The 21,158-nt window shown below is 37.4% G+C and overlaps 1 protein-coding gene across 1 annotated transcript in view; it reads right to left on the bottom strand.

Annotated features, from left to right (window-relative positions):
- GTF2F2 (general transcription factor IIF subunit 2) overlaps positions 1 to 21,158 on the bottom strand; it is a 79,394-nt gene that overhangs the window by 23,850 nt on the left and 34,386 nt on the right. The window contains exon 6 of the mRNA XM_005516382.3: positions 18,779 to 18,860. Coding sequence (XP_005516439.1) covers positions 18,779 to 18,860 — 82 coding nt within the window. The remainder of the gene's footprint in view (positions 1 to 18,778; positions 18,861 to 21,158) is intronic.

Here is a 21,158-nt window from a genome sequence, read left to right as displayed (position 1 = left end):
TGTAGCTTAGCTACAGAATGGCTGAAAAGCATCATAATCTGAGAATGTCAAGGGCGTAAACAGAAAAGCACTTAGGTTATTGACGGCTGTGCAATGAAGTAATGAAATGAAATTAGGCAAAAGAAAATTTAAGCAGCACACTGGGACACTAGCAGTCATTGCAGTGATGAGAGAAATACAAATGCAAAAAGCATAGATGTAATAAAGTTTCTTACTAATAACATGTAGGAAAAAAAAGAAATAATCTTTCAATTGAAGTCTAAGTCAGGCTGTCTGGAAATCTGAATTCTTATTACATGTTTTTTTGTGCTTTCAAGAAAAAACCCAGATTTGAATCAGGAGGTAAGCCAACATTTGAAGTTTTCATGGAACAGAAATCCTGCAAAAATTTGTTTTGGAAATCCAAACATGATGTTCCCAAAACAAAATATGCTTTACCAGTATCCTCAGCAGCTGCTGATTGAAATCAATGCAATTCTTTTCATTTCACAACTGTCATTTTTATGGCTTTCTGTGGTGACAACAATGACAAAATCTACCTTAGACTCCAGCTCAGGGGCTGCTGAAGCATCTGCAGGACCTTCTCTCTGATAGTGCAACCACGTGAGCTGCTCAGAATGCCAGAGCCCTGCACTCCCAGGCCAGCTGGCTCTCCACAACACCCACGGTCCATACAGCCAGACAGGTGACTTTAGAGCCACTGACATCTCACGCACAAGAACCCTTCTTATAAGCACCTGAAAAGTCAGGCTGACACACTGGTGTGACATTTTGTGGCACACTGATAGAACAGCAACACAAAAATGAACCTGAGGAAAATGCTTGAGAAGCCAGTGTGAGATTTCACCATTATTATTCTATATATCCTTAGTAGCAAGGATGGTTATTTCCAGGAGCGTAAGATACCAATTGCAATTAATGAAACAGTATTTCATTATAAATTGTGGTCTTCTCTTTGAAAGGACAATAAAAGAAACAAGAACTATTGGGGAACTAATTTTACCCAGTATAAATGCACAGAGGAATGTAACAAATTACGTTCTAAGAAAAAAAAAAGGTAGAAAGAATAGAAAACAAGATATGAATGTATGACTGAGGTGTATGAATTCATTCAGTGCAGGAATAGGGAACAATTGTATTATGTGAATACCAGAAGTAGCAGGCATTAAGTCACAGAAAAATTCACAGCAAACTGAGGAAAGCAGTTCTTCACACAACTTGTAAATAAATGGCGGAAATTCTTGATGCAGAGTATTACGAATGCTAAAAGTGCATATAGGTTCCCAAAAAGTAACTTTATTAATGACTGCTAAACACCAGGGCACCCCAAATATATGTGTATCACAGGACAAGCACAGTGTGCTGGATTTAGCAGGAAAACTGAGAAGACAAGTACTCTCTCCTTCCCTTGAGCAGAGCCATGCCCCCCCACCAGTATCCAAAGTGAACAAAAGTCCAGCAAGTCACAAGGAAAAGGGCAAGCAAAGTCACAGCCTGCTCTGTGTCACTAAGCACAGCTCCACGCAGGTCTGAAGATCTGGCTGTGACAAGCACTCACTACACCTCAATAAAATTGAGATTCCATAAAGAAAAACACATCAGACACTGTTGTGATTTTCTTCTCACAGTCCTGAGAAATACTAATTACTGGGACAGTAATCATGTTTCATAAACAACTGCTGCAGATAAGGAAAAAAAAAAAATAATTTTAAAGTCATGCTAAATGTGTGTATACTTAGTTTCTGCTCAAAGATACCTCCTAAGAGAAGGATGGGATCCAATACAAGGACACAAAGGCATTATATTGTTGCAATCCTGTTGGTGGAAGTAAATCTAAGGTATAGAAGAAAACTGAAAGGAAGTATGTGATCGTGAGTATGTATTATTTCAAAACCAAGGCTTTTGACTTCAGAGTTATGCAGGGGAAGAAGAATCTCATATTATCTATACAGATAAAGGAAAATAAGATGAACCTGGTCTTTGTCTGAAACTGGGAAGTGAACATGCCACAGAATTTCTGTCAGGCCATGCAGAAGAGCACCATCAGTTCACTTGCCAAAGCAGGACTAGTCAGCTTCCCTACTCCAAATCACAGCATAAAATTGACCACTCAAAGTGCAAAGCCTTTAATGACCCTTGCGTACAGGCATATTATAGAAAGTATTAAGAAACCCCAGTGGGCCATGCACGACCATGTGAATAAACACAGAGGTACCACTTTGGAATAAAGTGCAAGCTAAACAGTTAAGCCAAACCCAGTCAGAAGAGGAAAAATGTGGATCATTTGTTCCTGCTGGACAATGAAACTGCAAAGAAATTAAATTACTTCTTCAAGATGGACACGCATGACAAATATGGATATTTACACCCATGATAGAAAAGAATAACAAGAACAAAAACAGAGTTAAAAAACCCTAAAGTTTGTGAGCTAGTGTATTATTTAGAATGAGGTAACATAGTCATGACTTGATGAAGATAGTCTCAGGCAGGGAACCCTATGCATCCAAACAGACATTCAGATAGGCCCACCTCCTAAAGCTAGAGAAAATGAAGAATGAAAATGTAGACAGAAACACATGACAAAATTGGAAGGTTTTGGAAGAGGTTTTTTTTTTAATAACCTAGAAGTCAGAATTACATAAATAAAAAGGATTTCTTCAAAAAGCAATAAAGGCAAAACAGGGAGGAAGAAACCCAGCAAATAAAAAGGAGAGGCCCCTGAACAGCCTTCCTAAAATATTAATTTCCTGTACTTGTGATACACTTAGGAGAGGGACATAAGATAGAATTTTCTCTACTTGGGGTTCTTAGATAAACACATTAATTTGTTGGTGGATGGAATGAAACTACTACTGCACTCTAATCTCCATCCAGATGTCAAAATAGGGAATCCTCAAGGATAATTCAACAAGGAATAGAAACTATGGATGGATTCAAGTTTATCTTTCTTGTAATCTTGAGGGGTGTTTTATGGGTTGTTATTTTTTCTTTAATATCTAGAGCTTCATCTTCCTTGAAGACAGGGTACTGTCTGGTTTGAGTTACTTTGAGAGAGTTGGTTCTAAAAGGCTTCTATTTGCTGCATCAAGAAGCTGTATCTGAACAAGAATAATTTTGTCATCTAGCTTTTAAATCCTCTAAAGCAGATTTTTCTTTCCCTTCTTTATTAATGTTGTAATGAACTGAAAGTATTTCTACATTTTTCCAAAACTTCAACAATCTTTTCCTTTAACTTCAGAAAAATTCTGAACAAAACCAAAGCAAAACATTATGTTTTTAAAAGTAAGGAAAATGCTTATACTGTGAATGAAGCTACTGATTTACCTTAATAGAAGGCAAAAACGCAGGGTGCACTAATTGCCTGGTCCCTGACAGCTCAGAGCAGATGACTTTTTTAGCCTCAATTCTTTTCACAGGGGACTTTCAATTCACACAAAACTGAAGAGAAGGCCAGGTTAAATTTATTTTATTCTGACATTAACTTAGTCCAGAGCACTTGCTTGTGTTCATAGTGATTAATAAAGAGAGGAGATGTAACTGTCAAGCCAGTGTGAGAAGCCAGGTTATCTGAAGAGCACCTGGGAGACAGAACAACACTTAATCACTCTGAAGGCAGTGCTGCAGAATAGGTGGCCTCCACATTGCATTTTATTTCAGGGAAAAATCCTTCACTTTTATGGAAGTATCGTCTTTGCTTACACAGTGGGAGCAGACCCATGAGAAAAGGAAAAAAAAATTGAAAAAGCAAACCAAATACTATATGATCACAAAACATAGCTAACACTTGGGATTCCGCACCGCCATTAATGAGGTGGTTTAATAACTGCTGCACCTGATGGAAGTCTTCCTCGATTTGATAGGATTTAAGGATCAGGCCCTAAAAGCTCCTAGTAACTACCTTGTTAGTGCAGCATGACATGGATTCACAACATTGTCTGATTTCTGCCTTTTAAATTTTGCTAAATAAATGCCTTGTGCATCAGTCACTTCTTACACAGGTACAGAAATACATCAAAAGACCCCGGTAAACACCAAAGCTGACCATGGTGCTTCCAAACGTGACCATACGATGCTTCCATTGCTTCCAAAAAGAACACTGCTCTTTCTGAACTTAATAAGAGCTTGTGCACTTGCTTTTTAGCAAGTTTCAGATATCTATACCAAGTATTACTTCTATTTTGCACTCGCCAGACTTCCTAAATCCTAGACTTGAATTCTGTGTTTATTCTTTTATTAAAATCGTGGCACATGTGACACGTGGGAAAATAGGCTTATAACTCTTCTTCATCTTCTCTGATGATATATAGGACACTTGTGTTTCACTCATCAGCTTCTGAAATGGATCTGCCCATAATCTTCAAATTACTTCATGCATAATTAGGCAGTTCCTGATTTTCATTACTCATGTTCATCGCTGCAGTATTTACACAGCACCAATCATACAACTGCCCATGTACAGATTGGAACACACCACTAATTACATACATTTCATTTGGTTCTATTCCTCTACAAGTGAGGTTATGGTTTTCAAGGGCCATGTTCCAGGCTCATACACAGATGTTCAGGGACCATAAAGTCCCTGAGGTGTATAAACTCATTGGAATTTACTGACCCTTTCAGAGAAATAAAACCACAACTAAAATATGTCTGCCATTTTATTTCCTAACTTGTGTATCTATAGCTAAAACATGAGAGCCTGGGTTCACTAAAGCTGGTAACGCTGTACCTGTGATTCCTTATATATAATTTTGAAGTATTTATTTAAAAATTATATTAAAAGAAATTACAGTTTGAAATCCTTGTCAGAAAATAGTAACAATAGATCCATTTATCATTTGTTTGCTCTTTTTTCATTAATTCAGATGAATGACTGTGTCTGTTTAGACCAAGCAGCTGCTTTTCAAGCAGCTTTCACAAGTCTTACTTTCCTTCATACAGCTGAAGTCTCATTATATACACAGAAGACAAAAGTACAATACTATTTATTGTCCTCTGTTTAGCCAGTTTCTAGACTTCCACAAATGCTATGCTTAGGTAATTGAAACATGTGAAATATTTCTTTCAGCTGTATTATGCACACTTACAAACATGAAGTAGAGTGTAACAGAAAACCTCCTAGATTTTTAAGAGCCTATAAGGCAATTAAACAAATAACCGCCATGTTCCAGTCTATGTTCTGCCAGATTTTGTAACATAAGCACAGACTATGCAGCAGCTAATATACTTCACTGAATACACAGAACAATAGCTCACCTTCCATAAGCATTGGTTCTTAGGCATGTCAGGAACAAAAACCTACATGCGACTGTGCGTGCTCATCTATCATTTACTCACGGAGCATTTCACTTGTGTACAGCTTAATGAAAGAATAAAAAAATCTAAATGCTATATAATAAACCACCTCCAGAGTACAGACTAATATCCAAGTGACATTTAAAGTTAGTTTTTCATTTTTTAAAGCAGCAAAAGGATGTATTAATTGTTAATTCTTTATATAACAGACCATGCAAATCTGAGAGTACAGGATGGAAAAGAGGGAAAAAATACTGTGTAATACTGCAATGAAATGTCTTAAATCTGGCAGATCTATTTGCTAGCTTTGTCCTTGCTAAGATCTCACAAATTGTGAGAAGCACCTTTTACCCCTAGAGTGGCTACTACATCAGGTATTTGTCTACTAATATGAAAAAGGGCTAAAAAGAGTTAAAAGGAGAAACAGCAATAAAAACAGCTTTAATAATCTACTCCAGTTGGGTGATTTAGGCATCAATTTATAAAACCTACACCATTACTCCTACTCTAATATGTGGCAGCATAACTACGCTGTAGGTGTTTCTCTCCAAGTTGCCCTGAGTACCTCTCATGGTCGATATGGCAGTAATAAAGTGCATTTCATGTTAGTGTAAATTTGTGGTATAAAGACTGGGAAATGAGATTTAGGTGCACAGTTAGAAATTTAAAACAGATGCTTTAATTCTGCTACAATTTATTAGGAAACATTAATATGATTCAGTTTCACAGCATGCGTGAATATAAACCCTCAAGAGATTTAATTAGGTGTATTTTATCATAAATTGCATTCCCATAGACATATGCTGCTCCTGCTTCCTGCTGATAATAACAAAGTCCAATTGACACTTAAGAGCACATCTGAAGTGTGGTTTTCTGACGACATTATGTACAGTAAGAGAATAAAAACAGAGCTCAATATATCAGTGGTTTTCCCATTTGCTTTACCATACTGACTTAGAAGGCAGTTTATTTTATACAGTACAAATTAACCTCATGAAGTTCTATATTTTGTCAATCTACAAGATGTATCTTTTGCTTCTGATACCATAAACATGGCATATGAAAAAATTCTGTTTGCTGTACCCATAATGTGCTTCATGAGAGCCTACAAAAACATTCTCTTGTTTTGAAAATCATAGTTTTGACTAATTAACCTCTTATTAACCGAGTCTTTCCTTCCTGCACTTCAGTGATTTCTTAATGCTCTAAGCATTTTGATCATAGTTTCATGCTTTCAGGATGTAGTACTTATTCCTTGAATTTCACTTCAGAGAAAGAGTACTTAGTTTTCATGGATTTCGCTGAAAAGTTCTTTGTCAACATGAGCCACCACCTGCAGAATAATTAAAATTATTTTGATTTTTCTAAGCAGTTCCCAAAGTCAAAACAGAAGCCAATATCTAAGCTGAAATTAGAATTCAAAATAAAGAAATTATTTGAAATGCAATTTGAAAATTATATACAGGTGGTTTGGTTTGTGTTTTTTTAATTTTAGTTTGAAATGTATTATATAAATATACATCTAAAGCGTAATTCTCTCTCAGATATTATCATTTAACATCTTCAGGTATGCATGCACATATTGGTGTTAATTTCCACGTAGTCTGCTATTTTTACCACATATTTTTCTACTCCCGCCTACACTCACATACAGTGAAATTTCTCTTTCAAGATGACTTCACAATTCAGAATATATCCCAGAATGCAGGGATTTTCTTCTCTTTTTTCACAAAAACAAATCTGGCCATGGATATTTTTGTGCTCCTGTATCTCCTGTCTGTTTTCCAGTTAGAAAAAAAAAAATGGAGTCGAGTATGATAGAGATAATATTCAACCTTGTAAAATGTTTTGAACACAGGGCTTTCTTTAACCTCAGAAACAGCTATAGTTAACACTGCTGGAGAGCTAGGATCTTTTCAGATATGACACAGGAGCTTTCAAAAATAAGCTTAGCAGACAGAATGTGTGTCTCAGTACTTCTAGGCCAAATTAAACACCTTTTTAAAAAATCTGAACCATTCTGAAAGTGATTTTTTTCACCTCCTTTTGGTTTTAGATCTGAAGTGGTTGCACTATCACAGGCATGATGGTCTAAGGGCTAACAAGTGCCTGAGTTCATGGGAAGATAAGGTCTCATGTTAAGCTGTTTTTTTACACTTAGATTTGTCAACTTAAAGGTGTTGTCACGTTCCTGACTATCTCTACCCTGAGTTAACACTGTTCTGAAGTCAACCAGTTCTGAAGAAGGACAGAAGCCTGAGTATCTCAACTGTCGGCAGACTGGAATCATTAAGTCAAGAACCTTATGTCATAAACAAAAAGGAACCCTGTAAAATCCCCAAATTTCCCATTCCTATTGTTGCGAATGCAGCACAAAGCCTCAGAAGTGAATACAACCAAGAGCAGAAGGAACAGAGGAAAGCTCTTTGGTGAGCTGTTTCTTTGTCTAATTCATTACTATTTCTTCTTTATCTTCCTCTTTGGCAAGGTCTCAGCACTCAACAACACACATAATCTGAGGGAACAGCAGGGCAGTAATTCAAATTTATATTACAAGCTACAGGGTACAGTTCTCCTGATTTTGCCACTATCATTAAGAAAGAGGTTAGTCAGATATTTCTGAGAAAATATGGACCTGTTCAAAGACCTAACATAAAGACTTCATTGCCATTAACTTTGGTTAGGACCCAGTCTGTTCACATTTTTCTCAGTTACTGTTTCAGTGTGTCCAAGACCTGCAAGGCAGTGCTGTACCTGTTAGTTTCTGGCAGGTATTTTTGGAATTGCAGAATTAATTCTCAGAACTGTTTGTCAGGATGGACTAATACATTGATAAGGTGGGAGGTTTGGCATTTGGAAAATCAAACATAAAGTTATCAATAGAATGCACTGTATGAGTTGAGCACAGATTTAAATTTCTTTATATTTTAAAACTGCTGCTGAAAATAACACCTGGATAAACCTGCAACTTCACCTTAGTCAGAAAGGGCCACCCTAAACTTCTACCAGCAAGTATTTGAGTGCTTGACAATGCCAGAAGCATCCAGCTTACATAAAATTTGAGTGAGAAAAGTACTCTGGATGAGGGAAGGGAAGGTAGAGGATAAAAGAAGACACACAGAGTGATCAACTGAAAAAAAAAGTCAGCCTATCCTCCAAAACACCCCAAATCCCATCAGTCTGATGCTACAGGTTTCACTATTGCACTTCTTCACCTTCTAAACCTAAGTTCTGGAGTGCACACACAGCGGTTTCTAAACTGTTCAGAGATGGCTCAACTTGAAATGGTTTTAGATAGCTTATGGTACACACTAGTAGAGACAACAGATCCCAAAGAAAAGAAAATTAAGTAACTTTGATAGGGCAGGTAACATATATCAATACCTACCAACAGGATATGCTTGAATATCAATAGGATATTAATTCAGGCATGCAGAATCACTTTTAGTGCAGAACATTATCAGCCTTGAGGGTTGTCAGCAACTCGGGTGAAGATGAGAATATTTTAAAAATAATTTCCATTTAGTGGCTTTGCTATATTAATTACACTCTGTTGGAAACTTTAATTTCAAGTAGCAGCATATAATCTAAGTTTCACTACTTTATGCTACACCTTGCTTTCAATTTGTGGCTTGCAAGCACCTTAAACAGGAGAAGCTAACAGCCCTCAAGTGATGCACTATCCATTTTAACTCTGGGTTTGAACATTTCAGTCTTCTTGTGAGGCACTGGGAAAGCACAGAGCAGTCACCTGGAACATGGTACTCCGAGGCAAAACAGATCTTTACAACTCCTGTGCGAGAGGCTTTCTGGGCTGTGAGCCCACACTGCCAGCTCATGTCCAATTTTTCACCGGCCAATATTCTCAAGTCCTTCTCCACCAGACTGCTCCCAATCACCTTGTTTGCACTGATACTGGGGACTGAGACCGTGCATGCTATCATACATTTATGTGCTCTACAGAAGACATACTACAGAACAAACTTATACAAAATTGCAAACTAAAGTAACACTGACCCTAAATCTTAATGATCACTGGTAGTTGTCACAAAGGTGCCTCAGTTCCAGCTTTCTGCCAGGACCAGCAGGGAAGGATCTAAGCAGCAAAGTCCATAAGCACTCTTCCTTTTGGGGTCATCACAACATTCAAGGTACAAGGTTAGCTCAGAAAAAACTCCTCATTTCAGTCTCAGGTATGGATAAAGCACATCAGCCTTACAAGAGTTTCACTGTACTATTCAACAAATACACAGGCAGGTTTGAGTTGTAATACTCTTCCTATTAGCACAGAGGCATTTGTGTTGAGTCCTTACAGTGGCAGTGGCTTAGTGTACAGTACAAAATTTTCACTGAAGTATCACAGATACCGAAATGACAATTATTAAAAGCCCAGCAAATCTACTGACTGCAAACAAAGGAGGCAACAGTCTAGCAAAAGCATCATAACAGACTTCAGGAATGGTGCAATTACTGTATACAAGGTTCAGTTAAAAAATGTATTTCATTAAAAAGCACAAAGCAACTTGCAAATTTCAAACTCAATGTAGACTTGAAAGGAAGGAATACATTCAGGATTTACACATCACTTGAACTGACATTTAAGTCATATTATGTTGATAAAATACCATTTCAAAGAGAAACCACCTCATTCTCTCACAGTCATGTCAGTCTTGCAAGGATAACTGAATTAAAATAGCAGCATATGTTTTCCTTAAGGCCATAAGCAGACATATCTGTATTTAAATGAAGGCATGGAAAGAACAAAGAATTTGCAAGCCATTGTTTTTATATGAAATTGTTAAATTTGTGCAAGCACATGAATGGACATAAGAAATATTTCAGACAGTGGCCCTTCGTATTAATTTCTGCTGCTTTCAAGCTATGGGAAGTAACAGTCTGTAGAAAAGCTTTTGTGAAAAATATTACTGAAAATGATTTGCACTTGATTTGAAGTGTAAGTAAACCTCCTATGACTTTAAAGTTCCTTCACAGTATTTGCAGCTTAAGTATAATTTGTTGGCCTTTGATACTGGCAATCCCATTTTTTCTATCCAGATGATTCAAGAGAAAAAGAAGTGATTTTAAGTAGACTAGATGAGTGAATTTCAAAGAATTTCACATTATATCTCTTGCTTAAAGCAAAATAAAGCAATTTACTGTTCTTTTCCATTTAATGGCATTAATTTGAATTCAAGTCCTAAGCCTTTTTAAAAACATCCCAGACTCAAGCATTAGCAGGTGGCTGCACAACATCCTCTCTTTTGGAAAACATTCCAGGATTGTGCCTGAGTACTAACTGATTGTTGCAGTGCCTCAGTATCTTGTATTTGTATCTGAAGCATTTAGAGAATGAAAGTCTTCCATAAAATGCAATGCTGTGATTAATTTCTAAAGTTGGCATCTTTTCCACCCACAGAGCCTTTGAGGAGCACAGGAGGTGCCTCCACTGCTTTCCCCCACAGTGTAGCTGGTCCTATGGCACTCTAGGGCTTAAGCTCCCACTGGAATTTTGCCATGTCTTCAGGAATTAAATCACCTACAAATCACAGGGAAATCCAGTTTGATAAGCACTGGAGTCCTACAGACAGACATTCCTTCAAAAAAGAACCAGAAACAGAGAATGGACTGTTTGTTATCTATAAATTTCCTTGCAGTTGATGACATCCCAAGTAACAGGTGCTATTTGGAGGGACACGTGCACCCTGCCACCTTTCAGACCATTGTTTCAGTGCCTTCCTGTAGCTTCATAAATTTCAGGAACGTTTTGATAAGCCAGGAAATCAATACATCAGCAACAGAACTTGCCACCTGATGATTCAAATCTTTGATTCTGCACTAGGTAATTTTTAATACTCAACGATATCACAGAATTTTTGGAGCTCCTTTGCAGCAGGGAACTATTGGACAATGCCTGTCTACTGATCTGTTACAAAGTCTAAATATCAGCAGTATGGTGTGAACAAAGTGGCTAAAAAAGAGTAGATGTGGTATGGTGTTGACATTTTACATATTGTGAAAATTTGCATTTGTCAGGCTGGTAGTTGCCAAAGCAGTTTTGGAGAACCCAAAAAACACTGGCAGTACCTAACATGACTACAGCATTTGGAATGGTGGCCAGTAAGAGATCTGTGAGCTTTGGTGAGCTCTGCAACAGAGGAAATGCTGACACCAATGAAGAAATGAGCTTTTTTATTTACATCAGTAACACTAGATCAGTCATGGTAGTTAAAACTGAACTCTCACATTTTCACCCACTTTCATATTACAGATGGAAAAGAGGATGAAAATGAATGTGCTACACTGGGAAGAGGAAGGATGTTCCTACATACTGAACAAGTCCCTCACTGAAATCTGGAAAGCACGTTAACCGCAGAGACATTTTTGTTGCCCTGGTAAACAGTAAGGTTAAAAGACCTCCAGCGTTGTACAACACCAAGGACTCTGGTTGCATGAGAAAGAATCAGTGCCACTGACATGAAGGTTTACCAGAAGTATAAATATCCAGAACTTTTGGTGCTGAGCACTGGTAGTGAGTGAAGCTTTTTTCCAGTCTGAGGAAACTGGCTACGACTGAAGTCTGAACATACTCCATGGTGATTATTTTTAGCCTCACTGCTTTCAGCAGATAGAAAGGAAATGGATGCTATTTTGCTAATTACCATAAAGGCAAACTAGATATGTTCTTAAATGCAGGGCCGCTGTTTCATGAACTTTGTGTCAAAAAAAAAAAAACAACCCAGGACAATGAGAACCCTCCAATTACAACTATTGATTTCCTTCCCCAAGGTATAAGGAAAAATTCATGGAGTGTTAGCCATAAACTCTTCTAAAATACGCATCCCAAAGCAGCTCTCTTCTTTCTGAAAATGACCTTCATGCTAGGCTTCTATCAACAATATACCTTTCTAAAAAGACACAGAACACATTCACTATGCTCTGTATTCAGGAGCTATTTCAGTTCCAGAGAAATGCAGAGGAATCTGGACATAATCCTGGGCAACCAGCTCTAGGTGGCCCTAATTGAGCAGGGATGTTTGGATGTTTGGAAGATGACTTCCAGAGGTTTCTTCCCACCTCAACAATTCTGTGATTCTGTGACTCTCACCTGGAAATGATGATATTTAAAAAAAGAAAGAAGACAAATTTCATGCCAGGCTGTAATGAAGCCATTTGAAGGTAAAACAAAAGGAGAATAGTAAGGCAACCAGCAAAGCCCAATTTTTTTATCCTCTGTCTCCAGGCATTTACAAAAGAAAGAAGGAAGCTGAGATCCAGTGGTCAGATCAACAGTCTCTCCCAAAATTTAAGAAAGTATCAGTTCCCATAACCAATATAATTCTATTATTATATTCTATTCAAAAAAAAGAAAGGAATGTCTTCCCCCCTCCCCACCAACAACCCTCTCAGATTAGCCCATATACATTTGGCTACTAGAAGCTGAAGACAACAATGGGGTAAAAAGAACATATTAACATTCTGCATCCAGCTGCAGATTTAAGAGAAACATAATAAAATACCTGCTGCATTACCAACAGTAGGCTATGCCTTATTTATTAGCATCATTATAATGCCTGGAAGCAGCGATCAAAATTACAACCTTTTTCATATCACTGAACAAAAAAGCATGGTAATATAAAAGACCTATTAAAATCCAGCCTCAGAACACCACTTGTAAGAACAACAAAAAATGACAGACAAAATGAAAAGGACAAGAGACAGTGAAAAGAGTCTAAGATCACAAAAAAAATATATATAGCAAACGAACAAAAGCAACACTCCTGACCTCTGCAATGGAGAATAACGACTTCTCTGTGCTGCTGAGTTCATCTCACTTAAACCTTGTTTTTCTTACTTGCTTCTCTCCACTACTCTGTTACTAAAATGTGAAAAATGGATCAAAAATGGACACAGATACTGAAGTACTAGTATGTCTGTTACTTTGCACTCCAATTGTTCACAATTAGTGTTATTTGCTTGATTTGTTAAAAACTGGTGGGTGTCCAGGAACAAATGAATAATATAAAATACATAAAATAACAGTACAGCATAAGCTGTATGAACATGATTAACCTTAATTTTCTACAAACTACACTTAACTCCTCAGGAAAAACTGTGAATTGGACATACTCTAGCATATAAAGAGAAAAATATTTTTTGTACTTGATGAACAACTCAAAACATCCCAGGAATGTGTTTCTGTACTATGCTGAATCTTGCTTCAAGCCAGAGAAACGGATCTTTTATACTTGAAAAATCAAGGTCGCATTGACTGACAGGCAGATGCAATCTCAGCCCTGCATAAAAATGGCTTCTCACCTCAAACAAACTGAGCAGCATTTGTGCAGCATGTCAGCCTTTGTGGAAAACGCACAAATGTATGCATACATACATATTTTGGAAAGGAATTCATAGCCAAGCCTATCTACAAGAATATATAAGTGGCATGGTGGTCAAATGACTCATTTTCTTCTGCTAGTAGGAAGTATTTGTGGGGGGGAAAAAAAGGGAAAAAACCAAAACAACCCCAATTAAAAAAAAAAACCAAGAAAAACCACACAAACCCTGGCATAATGCTCATTTTCAGCAATATTCTGAACTGTCAGTCAGTCGGTACTTTAGGAAAGGTGAGCAACTCATCTGCACTAATTTAATATTACTTGCTTGACCTAGAACACCAAGCTTCAGGACTTCTAGAGGCCTCCATTATATGGTTGTAAAGAAATGTGACTTTTCAAATGTGGAAGTTCATTAATTATTCTACAATATTTTACAACCCATTACTTCTAAAAGTGTATTATGCACGTTTCTTCCAGCAGCTTTTTTCTAAGGACTTTTGTTATATTTTCTGTAGAAAACTCTTATAAGAAAAAGCAAGAAGATACACAGAATTCTTGCAGCCTTGTTACAAGCTGTCATACTGGCAATCACTATTTTCACTAATGACACTTCAAGGTGTATTTTAAAACTACTTAAGAGAGCTATAGGGATTACCAGCCTTGTTGCACTGTTAAACATTGGCTCTTCTAGGCTTTGGTAATCCTAGGACATCTTCTTATTCTTCACTTGTGGTAAGGTTTGTGAGACCTCAGTAATTCAGATTAGGTAGAGTCAAATCAGAGCATTCCAAAAGCCATTGTGAAAGGTGAGCAGCATTTCAGCATCACGTTTGATGAATGAAACAAGGGAACTGAATCAATCCTTTTTTGCCCGCCACTCTCCACGGCTGCAGAAGTGCTAACCAATACTTCACACTATTCATCAACTGCTTGAGCTGCACGCCCCTTGTGCCTTCAAAACCTCCTCCGAGAACTGTGAGCCTGGTGCCCAGCCACCCCAGTAAAGAGGACCTGAGCAGCCCTGGAGACTTTTCTGTAGCTACTCAACTTGACAATGTCAATCTGAATCGGAGCTTTGCAGAAGTCACTCTCAGAGATTTTTTTTCTTCTTAACTTTATCTTAAAATGAAATATATAAGATACTGATGTGCTCCACATACTTTTGAAAATGTTTTTTTTTCTGTGAGGAAATGGAGAAGAGAAATGGGAAAGGGGGTCTGAGAAAGTATTGGGGAAGAAGAGAGTTTGCTATGATCAGAGGGATAAAGAGAATAGATGTGAGGACCAGTGCAAGGAAACAGGTAATGTGGCAGAAAAGAATCTGAGATGGCTACAACTGGTGTAATGATATTTAAAATACTGAAAGAAGGCAAATTTCATGCCAGGCTGTAATGAAGCCATTTGAAGGTAAAACAAAAGGAGAATAGTAAAACAACCAGCAAAGCCTTATTTTTTTATCCTCTGTCTCCAGGCATTTACAAAAGAAAGAAGGAAGCTGAGATCCAGTGGTCAGATCAATGGTCTCTCCCAAAATTTAAGAAAGTTTCAATTCCCATAACCAATATAATTCATATGCCAGAAAGTGTATTAAAGAAAAAAAAGAAGAAAGGAATCTTTATGCCTCTTTTTTTCCCCCCCTGCACAACCCCAGCTCTCCATTTTCCCTCTTTTGTGAATAGCAAACACCCCTTAGGAGTATCAAAATCTTATTCTCATCTTCTCTCAAGTCATCTGGAGCCTGAAGGGATCCTGAATGTCTGAGGAACTCCTCTCTTCCTGTGCCCTATGTTTCCCAGCATAGACAACCTGCTTGGAAGATCTCCGTCTTTGGGAGGGTCATTAATCCAAGGTGGTTAAACACTGGGATCATGAAATTAAAATCTCTTAAGCCTCGGAAAGACAAAATCAAGGTACAGATAATGCATCTTCATAGTGGAAAGTTGACTACAGTAAGAAAATAGTTGAGTTCATGTGGGACTGGCTAGAGAGGATGTGAAGCCTGCCTAAGGCAGCCTGACAGAAGGGAAAGGCAGTCTGGAATACATGGATGGTGGGATGGTGCGGGCACAAGCCTGGTGCAAATACAGAGTGTGCTGCACAGTGAGCCATGTGTGTGATCCCACCTGTGACACACACACTGCTACCACAGTTCACATGTGCCCCCACTGTCTGACAGGCTCCATGGGGCAAGAAGGCAACTATCATAGAGTAGTGTAGGCACAGTATTTTCTTTGACACTGCACAGCAAAGCTGTCTGCAGTTAGAAATGGTCTACCTACTTTTTTTCCCACACACAGTCCAAATATTTTTAAATGGGATCATGAGATCCACTCCCACAAGACAGAAACCATGACAGGTGCTTGGAAACCACGTATTTTCCAGCTAGCCTCAATAACTGCAAATGTAAACCAAATCATTAAGGTGCTATGAAGAAGAAATACACTGCTAATAAAAATTTTGTGGGAAGTTCAATAGCACAAAACTTTACTAGTGCAGGATAGTGGGATTTTCATGGCATTTGTCCCTCTTCTAGATTGGAAAGGAAAACTGAAAAAATTTAAATAAATATGCCCACTACAAACCTGAAAAATGGAATACCAAGTCATACAACCTCTGTTTTACATTACAGTGAGGGAGTAGTTATCCCTAGACACACATTTGTGCCTTGTATTCAACATGTTACAAACATCAGTCATCTCCATCCTTTCTGTAATCAAATCAAAAGCTGGAAGAAAAAGCACTCCTGACTAGTACATTTGGTAATGCTTTCACTCACACATGTCATCAGTTTCTGGAGTTTTCTCATCCATCCTTAAACCCACATGTCACACTTATCTCCCACTTAAATGCTGGCAAGCCCATCACAAGACCATCAATTCATCCTCACACTGAAACTCTACAGAGCAGCAAGGAAACCAATGCCACGCCACGCATCCATCAGCTGATCTCCTTGACCCAGATGCACACGGCAAAATAGACAGGATCCGTACCTGCATTTAATACCAGGAAGTATATAATCCTTTTTGGTTACAGCCATCTCTCAGAAAAAAAAAAAGATTACAGATTTTGAGAGTGTGCAGCTTCATTTTCTAGATCTTAAACATTTGAAGCAACTGCATTTATCTTTTAATTTTATTTCTTCCCCAACTCAACTTAGTATTATAACACTCAAAGCCTACACAATAGACTTACTGTTTTATCAACATTATAAATTCCACCTTTGAAGAGTCTCTCATATAAAGCACAACAGTAAATAGAAAAATGAAAAAAATGGTTTAATGTAACACAGTTCTCTATGTTCTGTATGTGTTTTAACTTTAATGCTATCACCTTTTTTTATATACAGACTGTAGCATGTTGAGGGTGGGAGAGCATAAAGGGAGTGAAAAGAAAAGTTAGATCCTACTACTCAAATACCAGATACAGTATTTGGATATAAACCAATTCCTTCTGAAGCTGTGACTGCTAGATGTGCTAAATCTCATGCTGATTCTCAACAGATCAGACTATTTTTTTTTAACTTCTTGGTAGAAGGCAAAAAATCTTTAACAACATGGAAACTTAGAAAGTAGGAATACGCAGCCTGACAATTTTTCTAGAGGAAGGAAAAAACAACAGTACCATTGTTTTCACCTGTCAGTGTTTTCAGAGACAAAAATCTGCTTTTGTACTTCTGTTGCTCCTACAGGAGTAAAACATGACAAAACTGAAGACCAGGAGGGGCTGCATTCATGCATGCATGACAGAAAGTAGAATGCTGAAAAATTCAAAGTTTGGGTAATACTTAATTAAAGCTATCAGCTCTCTCTCAGTCTCCTGGGGCCTTACCAGAAGAAGCTTATCTGATCAACTATGTACAAAATGCAAAAAAAGCACTTGGATCAGGAAACCTGTGACTAGAACAATTATGAAGCAAATACATCTTACAGTCTATATTCATGCATATTTAAAATTGCCAGATTGAAATGAGTCCTTTTCTATAACATTATAGTTGCCTCATTCTCCATTTCCTACTGACGACAAAAGCCATGACAGCAATCACAGAATTCCATCTGAAATGAAGTAGTTCACTGTACAGGAACAAGCTTATGGTACTAATTTGCCAACAGCTAGAACATAAAATGTCAAAACTGAATGAATTCACTCAGGAAATACTGGAGCAATTTAGGTGACAGAGAAGATTAATAAAATACAAGATACTGAAAATATATATGATACACAGAAATCAGATCAAGCATTGGAGAAAAACATCACTGCATTTTCTGTGTTTCTTTTTATAATTCTGAAAGCAGTCATGGACAATTCTCTTCCTGAAATTTCCTGCTTTGAATTTCTCTATTTACAACAAACTCACAGTACAAAAAGGTGATTTAATGAAAACTCACGTGCTTAAAATATATAAAGATGCACTTAATGTCAGGCACAATGCAATCCAAAATCTGTTTACTAGAGAACATCAACAAGTTAATTACCCATAAGATATATGAATCACATGGTAAATTCTAGAGGTATTAGCTTTAATTTTCAGAAGTTGCTAAATGATCCTGTTAAATGTGTGTGTTGTGATTTCCATGTCAAGTCTGGTATTTTCAGTAACTACCTTTTCTAAGAAGCATGCCAGTTTAGGTACAGCACTTCTCCAGAAACTCTCTCCTATTTTGGACATTTTAAATATCTTTTCAGAAATCCTTTTTGTCTAGCATGGCACAGTGTAAAGTGAAATTAAACTTGGGTGATCCACAGAAACCCACACTCAAGAAGTGCATCCCAAGCAGAACAATGTAATTCCTTAAGTCCCCAGGAAATTCAGCTTCAATCACATTTGAATACAGTCATATGTTCAGATATGAAACGGTACATGTGCTCTAGTAAGAAATTTGCTTATGATGGGATGCAGAAGTCTGCATCATCCCAGACAAATACAGTGGGAGACATCATACATCATACCAGACAAAACCAGAGGGAGATACAACTCCCACAGTAGCCTCCATTCCCTCCCAGTAAATCAACTCCAAAAGCAAGATCAGTTCTGATTCTGTGTAAATCTGGTGTAAGACCATGATAATACTGAAATCATCCTTCCCTAGTAAGGTAATAATAAAAGCACCAAAGTCAGATATCACATATCATTTGTCATGAAGGACGCCTACCTTTTCAGCTTCATATAATTTTCACTAGCTGCAGGTCTGCATTCGGCACGTTGCACCACTATTCCTTCCAGGGCAAGTTTATCTAGAATGAAAAGAAAACAAAGTAAAACTGGATGTTAAAATAAGATCCACCAAGATGGTCAACATTTGAACTACTTTTTACTAATTGAGAATTTACTAAATATAACATAATTCTAAGTTCTCAAATCAAGTTCTAAAATCTCTGTTATTTAGAAAAGCAAAGAAATAAGCAGGAAAAGCATATTTACATAGCTGGTGTACCCTACACATCCTTGTTTTCTCTTCAGGTGTTTTACATACTAAGAATGAATCACAGAGATCAAATTTTAAATAAGAGATTGCAACTCCTTTCTCTAGATGTTGCAGCCAGATAATTATCTAGGAAGTTTTCTGTAAATGGGCAGTTAATACAATCAGTGACAGTGAAAAAATAATCTACAAAGAGAACCTGATAATCAAAGTATCCAAAATTAGTGGAAGATAAAACAAAAGCTAATTTTATTTTTATTCTCAGGAAAAAGAGTACCACATTTTCTCTTGTTATAATTTTTTAGTACACTAAAGGAACACAATGCAAAAAAGTAATAATACAACATATGGTAACAGTCAGGGAAAAGACGCAAAAGCTTTCAGTTAGCAATCTAGGACACCACATACATGTATTTAGGTAATACTCCTCCGTATATTCACCTCTGTGACACAGTCACTTTGTTACCTTTTGCCTAAAGCAACAATAACTAACAGAGTACCAGCCTACACCATAAAGGTAGGTAAACCCAAAGATTAAGAGCCACTTAATGCAGAAATGAAGAGAGAAGTGATGGTGGGCAAACTTCTTCACTTTACTATGATGTACTAGCGCATATTGTGTGTATGTGAGAGGAGCACATGTCAATTTATCCATCTGTTTTGGGCACAGCCAGTGAAATATGTGTTAAACAAACACCTCTGGATCAGCCTTGCATTAAAAGAAAGGATGAGTTTTAAAGACTTGGTTAGCTCTCAGTATTAAAATGTCCTTCCAAGGGCACTACACTGTCATTGTTACCTTCTGCTGGCAATGTCACGCAAGATGACAAAGTACTGATGCCCAAGTAACCCAACGCACTCTGAGACACCTGTGGGTTTCCTATCACGTTATAGGCTGAAATATTACTACATCTGCACATCTGTTATCCCTGAATAATGCCAGAAGCAATTGCATAGATATAATGTATTTTAAAATGATTTAAACAAAAATTTCTTGGATTGATTCCAACTAAATCATTGATAGCAGCAAGAATGCCATATTTTTTCAGATAGGTTTGAATTAAACAGAGAAAATTTGTTTTAAAATACTTGTGATTTTGTGGATTCCCTGGTTAATGGTCAGAAGAGACAACTTGGCTAATTTGCCTGACTTCCTACGTATCACGAACAGAAAAATTTTATGGTCTTTCCTCTTTACAGAACCTAGTAACTTATTTGTGGATAAAGTGGTACTAATATTGCTGCTTAATTTCTAATAAGAATTTGGCTTCAGCTTCTAGCAGTTGGTTCTTCTTATGACTTTCTATACTATAGCAAAGAGCCTTTCAGTACCTGGTGTTTTCTCCCTTTGAAAGTACTTATAAACTGTAATCAAGTTGCTTCTCAATCATCTTTTCAATAAATGAACCAATTTAAGCTCATGCATTATCTCATCACAAGACATTTTTGCCATACTTAAATCAGTCTTGGATTTCTTATTTGCATCTTGTTCAATATCGAAATGACGTTTTTGACTTTTGCGGTTAAGTCCAGACAAAATGTTCCAATCACTTCCTGTACAAGGCTGTGCATGCTCTCCCAAACACCGCCTTGCAGCTAAGCTTGTCTGCTGTCTAAGAACACTCACAGTGCAAAAGCCAAGGCTTATGTCCCACTTTCCCTGGACCCTCTTAGAGATTTTAACACAACCTCAGAGTCTAGCAGAATACACAAACACACACACAAACCTCCGGACGCAAGACTTTAGTGAGGGAACACAGTTTTTATTTCTTCTGCAACCTAATTGGACCACATTCACCAAATTCAAGTTCAGAGACTTGGGTCGGTCTTCAACTGTTGCAGGACCAGAGATGCAATGAAAAGATATCCAAAATGCTACACATCTGCCTTGATGTTTCCATAGTCACATCAGCCTAGAAGGTTACGGATGAATTAGGCATTAAAGTGGTAGTTCCCTGCTAAAAACACCTACTCAAAGTAGACAGTACAAAATAAATAAATAGGTCTGAAAGACTAGCTAAGATAAGTGATGAGAAGGGAAAATAAGACATTTTCCCAAGAGTCTCACGCTCTCAGTTGCCCATCTTGTGTTGGCAGGTACAAAGTGCCC

The sequence above is a fragment of the Pseudopodoces humilis genome, chromosome 2 (genome assembly GCF_049639895.1).
Source record: "Pseudopodoces humilis isolate 2021_Gansu_Grassland_sample_001 chromosome 2, ASM4963989v1, whole genome shotgun sequence".
In the NCBI taxonomy this organism is placed as follows: Eukaryota; Metazoa; Chordata; class Aves; order Passeriformes; family Paridae; genus Pseudopodoces; species Pseudopodoces humilis.
Note: the sequence above shows the minus strand (reverse complement) of the source record. Positions and strands in the feature narration are given on the sequence as shown.